The 9,839-nt window shown below is 49.5% G+C and overlaps 1 protein-coding gene across 2 annotated transcripts; it reads left to right on the top strand.

Moving 5' to 3' along the window:
• Nucleotides 1-3,895: 3,895 nt before the first annotated feature.
• On the top strand, nucleotides 3,896-9,472 carry LOC118616804 (HLA class II histocompatibility antigen, DO beta chain-like). Of its 2 annotated transcripts, none has more exons than XM_036242239.1 (6): nucleotides 3,896-4,032; nucleotides 7,286-7,555; nucleotides 7,967-8,248; nucleotides 8,651-8,761; nucleotides 9,003-9,034; nucleotides 9,187-9,472. In XM_036242239.1, exons 1-6 carry the CDS (start codon nucleotides 3,942-3,944, stop codon nucleotides 9,232-9,234), a joined length of 834 nt encoding a protein of 277 aa, XP_036098132.1. In that variant the 5' UTR covers nucleotides 3,896-3,941; the 3' UTR covers nucleotides 9,235-9,472. The 2 variants fall into 2 exon arrangements, with proteins under 2 accessions (XP_036098132.1, XP_036098133.1); XM_036242240.1 differs by lacking the exon at nucleotides 3,896-4,032 and adding an exon at nucleotides 5,806-5,879.
• Nucleotides 9,473-9,839: the final 367 nt, after the last annotated feature.

The following is a 9,839-nucleotide window of genomic DNA, read 5'->3' as shown; positions in this document are numbered from 1 at the left end:
CAGACACCAAGTGTGGAAAATGACTCCACAAAGCTTCCGACTGCACGGATCAGGTACTGCGGTGTATGCGAGATGACTCAGGGGCCATGGCAAGAGGAACTCACAGGCGGCATTGCTTTCTCTGCTTAGTGCCTGCAGACACGCTGCGCCTCTCCCTGCCGGGGATGCCCGAGACCATCGGCTTCCTTTTGTGAGACAGGGTATGATGGAGCTCTGTCCTAACACCAAATGCTTATAATAAAATTCTTCAGTTATGTTGTCCCCGTGTGCATCTTATCTTTGCAGAGATGCTGAGGTTTAGAATAAAGCTTTCCCGGGTTCCCAAGTAAGAAATACAGTGCAATGGAACGAGCATGGCCTGTGGACGTACTAGTTATGTGACCCTTGCTTCATTCTTTCATTACTTCATCTATAAAATGGGGATCGTAACAGTATCTGCTGCGAACGGTTGTTGTGATGATTCTCTCTTCCTCTCTGTCCTTCTCCCCCCCCACACCGACACATTCATATAGTGCTTAGAAAACCGACTCATTATGAGCAATTAACAAATATTGGTTCTTCTTATTACAATGTAGGCAAGTCCAAACTTAGTGTCGATGGGCCTTGGAAACATTCACCCCAGAAGGAAGAAAGAGCAGTTACTGTCTGAACCAGCATCCATGTCCTCCACTCTGCCCCCTCACCCCCAAGGCATCTGACAACGCCTTCTCTTCCCTCTAAATCCAAATTCAAGCCTCCCTCCAATCTCTACCCTCCCGGCCTCCCTTCTGTTCCTGCGAGCAGTGCGGACGCCAGCCAGGGTGCTTCTCCTGCAGGGGAGAGATAAGGTTTCGATTCCGTGCCTCTCGTGCCCTCCCAGGCTTTTACTGCTTCTGATCATCTTATCCACTCCGCGTCCAGTCAAATGCTTCTCTCCACTGCCAAATGAGCGAAGACACGTGGGAAAGACTAAAGTGCGAGTGTGTAAGAAGGAGAGGAAGTGAACACAGTGCCTTGAGCTCCTGTCTGCCCCCTTTTTACTCCGCTTCACACACTCCCTCCCCCCGGGGAGCGGCCAGCCACCCGCTCTGGAAGGACTCAGTCACGGTCATCTGCTCTGCATGGTGTCTATGATTTTCTGGCCTGTGGTCAGACGTCATTCGTGATCACTGAAATCTACCTGAGGGAGGTGGTGAAGGGGGTCAGTGTTCCGTACTGTCCTGCATGAGTTAGGTCGTTAGGCCAGGCTGTGGTAACCAGCAACCCCCAGCGCCCTGATGAAACCCAAGTGACCTCCCATCCCTACAGCACGCGTGGTGGGCGCGGGTGGTGCCCCATGATGCTGCAGCTAATTACACTGTTTCTATATTCTGATTCCACATTTCAACACCAAGCTGTCTTGGTTGAATTGGGACAGGAAGAGAGAAAGAATCATGCAATGGTAGTTACATTTTTTATTTTAGCCAGAGGGAGAGAGTCAGAAACATCAACGTGAGAGAGACACATTAAGTGGCTGCCACCCACACAACCCCAACCAGGGCTGGGGACAAACTGCAACCAAGGTACACACCCTTAGTGGGAACCGAACCCGGAACTCACTGGTCTGTGGGCCGATGCTCTAACCACTGAGCAACCGGCCAGGGCAGTAGTTACATTTTTTGACAAAAACGTTTTGTTCACTAACCATTGGCTAGAACTAGTCACACAGTCCTGGAGGCTGGGAGGTATCGTTTCCCATGGGCCTAGGAAGTAGGGGAAGCTGATGAACACTTCCCCATCTTTTTCTTTATTCTTTCATGATCTTCAAGGGGAGAACTTATTCCAATGGGCCAGATTCCAGGGCAGGGCATGCTCAGCGAGAGTGGGGGTCACAGTACGTTAACATGCTCCATAGCTGCATTTCACTTCTCTTCTGAACCCTTTCTGCCACCTTGTCAGAGTCCCTTTGTGACTGTCATCTGCTCAGACACTCTAACCCTTCAGGATTCACAGTGGCTGGTGGCACAGTGGGTTCAAGAGGGAACAGGAGACCTTGCTTGGGGTCTCAGGCTTCAGAGAGGCTTATCATAAAACTCTGTTGGGGTGTCGGGGATTTGACCCGCGAATAATAGAGTAAACCTTTGATTTACAATTTGCTATCACTGTTTATGGGTGAAGCTTTCCTGAGGGCATGCCAGGTAAGGCGTACCTCAATATTCCTGGGTCTCCGGGGCAGCTGCCACCATAACCCCACTTTACATACCCATCAAAGCCTGTGTTCCGTTAGGGAGGTGAAGAAAATTCTATTGTATTTTCTCCCATTCAATGAAGTGGCGTGCATCTATTTATTTATTGTGGATAATAAGTAATTTTAATTTGGGGTGGTGAATACACAATACAATATGCAGATGATGTGTTATAGAACTGCACACCTGAAACCTTTATTAACCAATATCACCACAGTAACTTCAATTAAAAAGTATCCAAAAAAGTAATTTTTAAGGGATTCCAGATAAATTTTTTTTTGTTTCACTGTTTATCTCTCTGTTGTCCACATGCATGGAATAGTTTGAATTCTAAAATTCTGTTTGTTAGGCCAATTGTATCAAATATCAACTTCATCACAAACTCTTTCTAGAGTAAGTTAGAAATACTCTCTTTACGTGCTCAAACTTCACAAAGTTAGCTTCATTCTTCCTGACATCACAGTGGATTGTTTCCCCGTCACTGCGCCTGGGTTATCCACTCCTGCAGGGCAAGAGATTGTCTGTTCCCCACTGGCCAGCCCAGTGCTGAGTACGGGCAGCTCTGTGCTAACGGCATGATCACGCGCTCACACACCACCCTGGCGAGGAAGGAGTCTGCCTCTCCTCAGTTACCAAATGCATTTATTGTAGCAGAAGACCTGCCTTATTCCAAACTGAGTTCACTGAAGTCATACAGCTGGAGCCTCCTTATTTCCCTCTTTTTCATCCCAAATCTTCCTGTCTTCATCCTTGTATCTGAAGAAGCATCCCTTCTTGTTGTCAAGACTGGCAATCTCTTTCATCCTTGGATTCCGTTCAGCATTTTGGGGGAAATTTCTTTCTTTCCCTTTTATCTTCAACCTCTCCTGTCTACAGATATCTTGTACTTGCTTCAGAAAACTGTTAAGGTCTTTCCTATCTTAAAAGTCATTTTATCTTGTTGTCACTTTTTTCTCAAGCAAGAGTCTCACCTTTTTCTCTATTTTCATTTCCCAAAATTGAAGGACTGTTGACATCTGCTGCCTTCATTTCCTCATGTCCAGTTTCTGAAGTACATCTTCGACCTTCAACACTCCATGTCCCATGAAGGTTATGGTGTACCACCAGTCACAAGACACAATAAAACGCTTTCTTATGTTTATCCTCTTGAACATTTCTGCAGCATTTTATTCTCTTGAGAATCCTCTCTTTGTGTCTCCCCCACCCTTGTGTGGCCCTGTTTGGTTTACAGGAAGCCATATTCTCTAGGTTATTCCCAATCCTTTCTCTTTCTTCTCTGATAATCCCTTCACGAACTACTCTTAAGGCATATGCTTCAGAATGCTGTCTGCTTTCTGTCTCATTAACAGTGTCAACCACCCTGTAGGAAGGGAGACGGGACAGGGACAGTGCTAAACGAGGACATCAGGATACATGATAAACAATCTGCCCAGTTCTTCCAGGACCACCTACTATGTAGAATACCTTTTCTTTTTCTCCCAGCCCATTTCCCACATACCTGAGCTGCTGTCAGTGATTTCGCAGAGATAAAGTTCCTGATGGGTATAACACAACTTTCCAAAAGTATTCTACCCAGCACCTAATGATGCAAAACTTCTCTGTCTTGATTGGTTACCAATGTGGGGAGTTTCCATTGCTGGGGAGGCCAGAAAGGTATACACTGGGTGAGTAATTTTTAAGGGCAAGCCCCATTCTGAAGAGGCTGATGCTTTTCCTGCCCCGTTCTTCCCTTGCAGGATGGGTTCTGGGTGGGTTCCCTGGGTGGCAGCTCTGCTAGTGAATCTAATCGGGCTGGATTCCTCTGTGACTCAAGGCAGAGACTCTCCAGGTAAGAACAGGTGATCCTTCCCAGGTGTGTGCAAGAATTGGCGTGGGGCAGGGGCGCCTTCCCCTACAGGCCCAGGCCGCAGACAAGACTGGAGGTGGCTTCTGGCTTTAAAGAGAGTTCCTCCCTTTGACAGGGAAGTATTTCTTTCCTCTTTACCACACACAAGGGAGTACCGGGAAGGGGACTTCCTGTACCAGAGTCACAGAGTGGAGGAGTGGGAGGCAGGAGGACGGGAAACTGTCTGGCTTTCGTTTGTATCGCATCACTGTCGGCCAGGAGCAGTCTGAGGAAAGCTGCCATCCTCCAAGCCTGTGACTGTTTCTGTATCTGTCCAAACATACGGACAAGAGAAACCGGAGACAAAGTTGCTTCTTCTGGCATTTATTAAGGCCATATTATATGGTTAGAATTGTATCAGGCAGTTTTGAGAAACAAGAGAGGTTGAATGCAGTATCCCTGAGCTTGGCTTACAGGGCTCGTGTACTTATTGCTGCTGTTTTTCTAGCTGAGGGGACAGGCTACGCAAACCTGAAGACGTAGTGCACCATGAAAACATTTACCAGCAGAAAACAGGATGCAATGTGCTAAAAACAAAGCCCCTTTGCAGGTCCAAGTCTCATGAACTACGAAAGAGGAACAAACCTGGGGGTGGGTGGGAGATCGTTGTTTTTAGACAATAGAAACCTCTTTGAACTTATAATGTTCGTTAAACAGCACACATGAAAAGAAATTCAGTCCAGATCTTAAATCTGAACCAGATCTAAATAAAAGCAAAAAAGTTTTGTTTTTTATTTTCTGTTTGACCACAGGGGGAATAGAGAAGGGAGGTTAGAACCCGAGACAACAGCGCGAGGAGGGGTGAGCGGCTGCCCGGGAGGGAGGGGCGCCGCCACCCGGGCAGCTCGCCCAGTGCTTGCTGCAGCCTCGGAACCCAGGGACCAGAGCAAGTTCTCAACTGTCTTCCAAGTCTCAGCTTCAATGCCATTTCCTCGGGGGATCTGTTCTGCCAACTGGCGCTGTTCACCCACCTGAGCTTCCTTTTATTATTGTTCTCAAGCGCATAGAATGGAGTTACTCTTTTTTTTAAATTTAAATTATTTATTTATTTGTTATTATTCCTTTTTGGATGTATCTTTACTGTAGGAAGTACTGCAGCTGCCCCTCCTTCACAGCACCGTGCAGCCCGGTCAGGACAAGGACTCTGCCCTCCTCCCTTCCTCCCTTCTCGGTTCCTCTCTTCCACCGATGTCTCTTCTCATGGCTCTGGCATGTCTTACGTATGAGGGTGGCTTTACAAATATGTAGCATTGTTTTTCCTGTGTGTATTTAAAAATTTTAATAAATGTCATTGTTCATTGAATCACATTTTATTCCTTTTCTCACCTACTATGCTTTGAGCGCTACCTGAGTTGCTGGGCATGAACCCAAACCACCTCTACCAGGGGGGAAGCAGGTCCCAGAGGGTGTCTGTTTCTTTGCAAAACTACTGGATTTAGAAAGAACTCAGATCAACTGAGGCCTATCCCAGAGCTATTTACCAGACTGTCGGTTAAACTTTTCCAGTTCTTCAAACCTAAGACAAATATCACTGCCTTAGTCTGTCAGAGCTGCTATAATGAAATGTTGCAGACTGGGTGACTTACAAACAACAGCAATTTCTTTCTCAGGATTCGGAGGCTGGGAAGCCCGAGGCCAAGGAGCCGCGTGGTGGTGTCCTGGTGGAGGTCTGCTTCCCAGCCCAGCAGGCGAAGGCACGGGGGTGCCTCTGGGCCCGTCCACCAGGGCTCCACCCTCACGACCTGAAGCACCCCAAAGGCCCCACCTGATGATACCGTCACCTTGTGAGGGTTAGGATTTTAGCATATGAATTTTGGGGGGATATAACATTCAGAACATAGCACACTGTATGCTCTACACATAAGACACCTTTTTTTTTTTTTTTTTTTTTTTTTTTTAAACCTATGAGGACTGATTAAATAGCTTTGGAAAATTAAATTACTTTGAAGAACATGAGCAGGTTAGAAATGAGGAACTAAAATTAATACATGGCTCAAATTTATCACTATCAATATTAGAAAGGTACTTTGAAAGTAGAAAATCAGAATGGAAAATGGAACTGGATTTTTAAATTCCATCTGAAATAGCAGTGTTTAATATAAAATCCCCCAAAGAAGGTTTCTTTTTTTTTATCCTCACCTGAGGACATTTTTCCATATTTTGTTCAGATAGAGTGGGAGAGAGAGAGAGAGAGAGAGAGAGAGAAACATCGATGTGAAAGGGACACATCGAGTGGTTGCCACCCACACGACCCAACTAGGGCCGGGGACAAACTGCAACCGAGGTACGTGCCCTTAGGGGGAACAAAACCTTGGGTCTTTCTGGACCGCAGGCCGACGCTCTACCCGCTGAGCCAAACCGGCCAGGGCCCCAAAGAAGGTTTAAGCTAACCTTATATCCCCATTACCAAGTTATTGCAACTACTAGATTGTATGTAGGCATTGTGCCAGTGATGATGATGATGATGATGATGATGAGATGATGAGGCATCTTCAAGTCATGATTAATGACATTTCATCCAACATTAGTAGAGGTCATGAGGTAGGTCATGGTCTCACTAGAGCCAACAGAGGAGACGAGATCTCTGAATAAGAGTACAAAGGAAAAGGCCCAGGAGAAAATTCTTGGAGAAAACCCATCGTGAATGGAGGTAGAAGGGGAGGTCACTTCACACCCACGATGTGCCTGTCCCGCAGTGCTTTGCCCACCTCGGTCACTCCTGCACTTTACACGGGTGTGTGTGTGTGCGGGGGAGGGGTGTAGAATGAACCAGCTACATACAGGCAAGGCTGTTGCTGAACGATTCCATGTAGGGAGGGACCTTCTGACTTGATAATAAAGGGAGTTCAAGCCCGGGGCTTCCGCAAACCTGGTTTGGAGAGACTTAGCCCTGTGTCTGGCAAAGCAGTCAACACAATTTGTCAAATGAATGAATGAATATTTGCTGGATGAATTTTCATTCTTGCGGGACTTTCTTTGGTTTGTTTCTTTGGGTTAATAGATTACATGTCTCCTATGTGGCTGGCCTGGTAGGATGGGCCGCAGGCTTCTCCCGATGGTGGAGAACCAGGGTGGGGCCCAGGGCCTGTTTACTGAGGTCAGGGCCACCTCTCAAATCGTCCGATCTGGCACAATTTCCCAGGTGTGTGTTTCCTGAAGGTGGGGTTGGTTTATAGTCTTTCTTTCGGTTTTCCAGAAGACTTCGTGATCCAGGCGAAGGCTGAGTGTTACTTCACCAACGGGACCGACCGGGTGCGGTTTGTGGTCAGATTCGTCTATAACCTGGAGGAGTATGCACGTTTCGACAGCGACGTGGGGGGCTTTGTGGCCCTGACGGAGCTGGGGCGGCCGGATGTGGAGCTGTGGAACCGCCGGCCGGACATCCTGGAGAGAAGCAGGGCTTCTGTGGATGCGCTCTGCCGGCGCAACTACGCGCTGGGCGCACCCTTCACCGTGGGGAGAAGAGGTGAGCGGCAGGTGAGGCCCACGGGGATCAGCGGTCTCCCCCAGGTGAGCTGGCCACCACTCTTCTTCAGATCACAGGCAAGTTCCTGCTTCAGGATGCCTGGGCTAGGAGCAGGGCAGCCTGTGTACACGGCCTGTCCCCACCACACTCACTCGCTGTCCTCACAGGTCAGGTCCCTGTCATCTTGGCCCCGGGGCCCCAGGCTCTCAGGGACTCTAAGGACAGTGTGCTGTCAAACACGGGGCGATCGGGGTGTCTGACAAGGCCCACGTCCTGCCTGGGGCACTCAGATTTCCTCACATGTCCCTCTCCTCCTGGGGGAGAGAGGTCAGGGACAGCGAGAGCCCCTAGAGAAACTCCCATGTTGGCTTTGTGGGGTCCTCCATGCCTCTGTTTCCTCCCCCTTCCTAGTGCAACCAGAGGTGACGGTGTATCCAGAGCGGCCCCCAGTGCTGGGGCACCCCAACGTGCTGCTGTGTGCCCTGACCGGCTTCTACCCGGGGGACATCAGAGTCCGCTGGTCCCGGAATGGGCAGGAGGAGAGAGCGGGGGTCATGTCCCCTGGCCTGATCAGCAACGGAGACTGGACCTTCCAGACAGTGGTGATGCTGGAAATGACTCCTGAGCTGGGAGACGTCTACACCTGCCTGGTTGACCACGCCAGCCTGCCGAGCCCCGTCTCTGTGGAGTGGAGTGAGAACCGCTTCTCCTGCTCTCGGGCCCCCGCAGGGTCACACCGACTCGTGGGAGCCTATGTTGCCTCCTCATTCATCTTGGTCACACACCAATCCTGTCTCCCCTGATCTGAGTCAAAGTGGGAGAAAGCACAGCAGATATCTCTCCTTAGTCTCCCAAGAAATCAGGTTTCACTCCCACTTACTCCCAGAGCTGGGAGCTGGTACCCTCTCACGCTTTGTCTTGGTATCTAGGACATTCTTATGGGCGGCAAGAGTCAGTAGCAGAAACTCCATGGCTCAAGCCTTGCTGTGGAGGAACCATTTCCAAACCGATTTTCCCCAGCACAGGCTCTGGGATTTCAGGAAGGTACGCCAAACAGTGGGAGTTTTCACTGACGTAAGGACCTGCTTCCCATAGGAGCCTCGCCTGAATATTCTTGGAGAAAGATGCTACGTGGAGCCGCAACTTTCCTGCTCGGGCTAATCTTCCTCCTGGTGGGGATCGCCACTCACTGCAGGGCTCGGAAAGGTAGTGAGTCTGGTGGGGGACCTGCCCCCTGTCCTGTGGTTTCCTCTACTTCCCACGTTTCCCAACGTGGACAGTGTGAGGTGCGGAGGCTGACTGTACTTCTCAGTGTTCCTGGAATAGTCTCTTCTGAAGCCAGAGACATGCCCGGGTGGGGGGAGCAGAGATGCCGGTGACCCCGCCTCTCAGGGTAATCGCGGCAGTTAGTCTTAATGGATGTGTGGCTCTTCCCCTTTCATTGCAGGGGGTGCGGAGACTCAGCCATCTGGTGACGAGGTAATGTCTTCCTCCTTGTCTTTGGGTGGCAGACAGGGAGATGTCATGGGATGAGATGCAAGGGGGGCTCTGGTTGGGTGGCACCGTCTGCTGAGTCCCTGGAATGTGGGGATGGGGCTTCCCACGTGAGACTTTTATCACTGTCCCTGCAGGTCTCAGGGGCTGTTCTCTCACCAGCCCCACAACAAGGTCCCAGCTGAAGCTCCGCCCTGGAGCCCGAAGTAGCACCGGGTGGCGCTGTCCGTGAGGCCTTGGAGAGCCCCGACCTGATTCTAGAGTCTGGGTTCTGAGATCATGCATCTCTCACCCTCTGCACTTCTTGTTCCTACTGGTACATGTCATGAGTCCCTGTTCTCAGGACAGTGTCCAGAAATTCCCCTGAGCCCCGACTCCTTCCAGCCCAGGCTGTTCACTCTGTGCTGCAGCCCTAACCCCTAAGTAGTGTCCCCGCCTCCCCCTCGTCCAGCGGCAGGCTCCGCAGTCTTCAGAAGACAAATGCTCAGATTCTCATTTTCATTTGCACTCCTAAAAAAACCCCCAAAAACAGAAAACTGTTAAAAAATGTAAAATAAAATTGAGATACAGATAACACAAACGTATAATTTAATAAATCACTTAAGACAAATCTCCGTTAATGACCACTCAGGTCAAGAGGCAGACGTTGCCAGCCACTGCGGTCTCCGTGGGCCGCAGGCCAGTCAAAAGCCACCTGTCTCGCGTTTCCTTTAGTTCCCACTACTCTCTGCTGGAGGGTAATCGTATCCCAGCTCCTGCTTGTTGAGAAACCACTTTCTGGGTATTTCTG

The sequence above is a fragment of the Molossus molossus genome, unplaced genomic scaffold, assembly GCF_014108415.1.
Source record: "Molossus molossus isolate mMolMol1 unplaced genomic scaffold, mMolMol1.p scaffold_m16_p_46, whole genome shotgun sequence".
Lineage (NCBI taxonomy): Eukaryota > Metazoa > Chordata > Mammalia > Chiroptera > Molossidae > Molossus > Molossus molossus.
This window is presented reverse-complemented; position numbering and strand designations above follow the sequence as displayed.

Excerpts from the sequence above, each read along its gene's own strand:
- LOC118616804 (XM_036242239.1), top strand. The coding sequence starts at position 3,942 with ATGGGTTCTGGGTGGGTTCCCTGGGTGGCAGCTCTGCTAGTGAATCTA. Across the intron at positions 4,033-7,285 it reads TCAAGGCAGAGACTCTCCAG|AAGACTTCGTGATCCAGGCG; the intron begins GTAAGAACAGGT and ends TCGGTTTTCCAG. Across the intron at positions 8,249-8,650 it reads CCCCGTCTCTGTGGAGTGGA|GAGCCTCGCCTGAATATTCT; the intron begins GTGAGAACCGCT and ends TGCTTCCCATAG.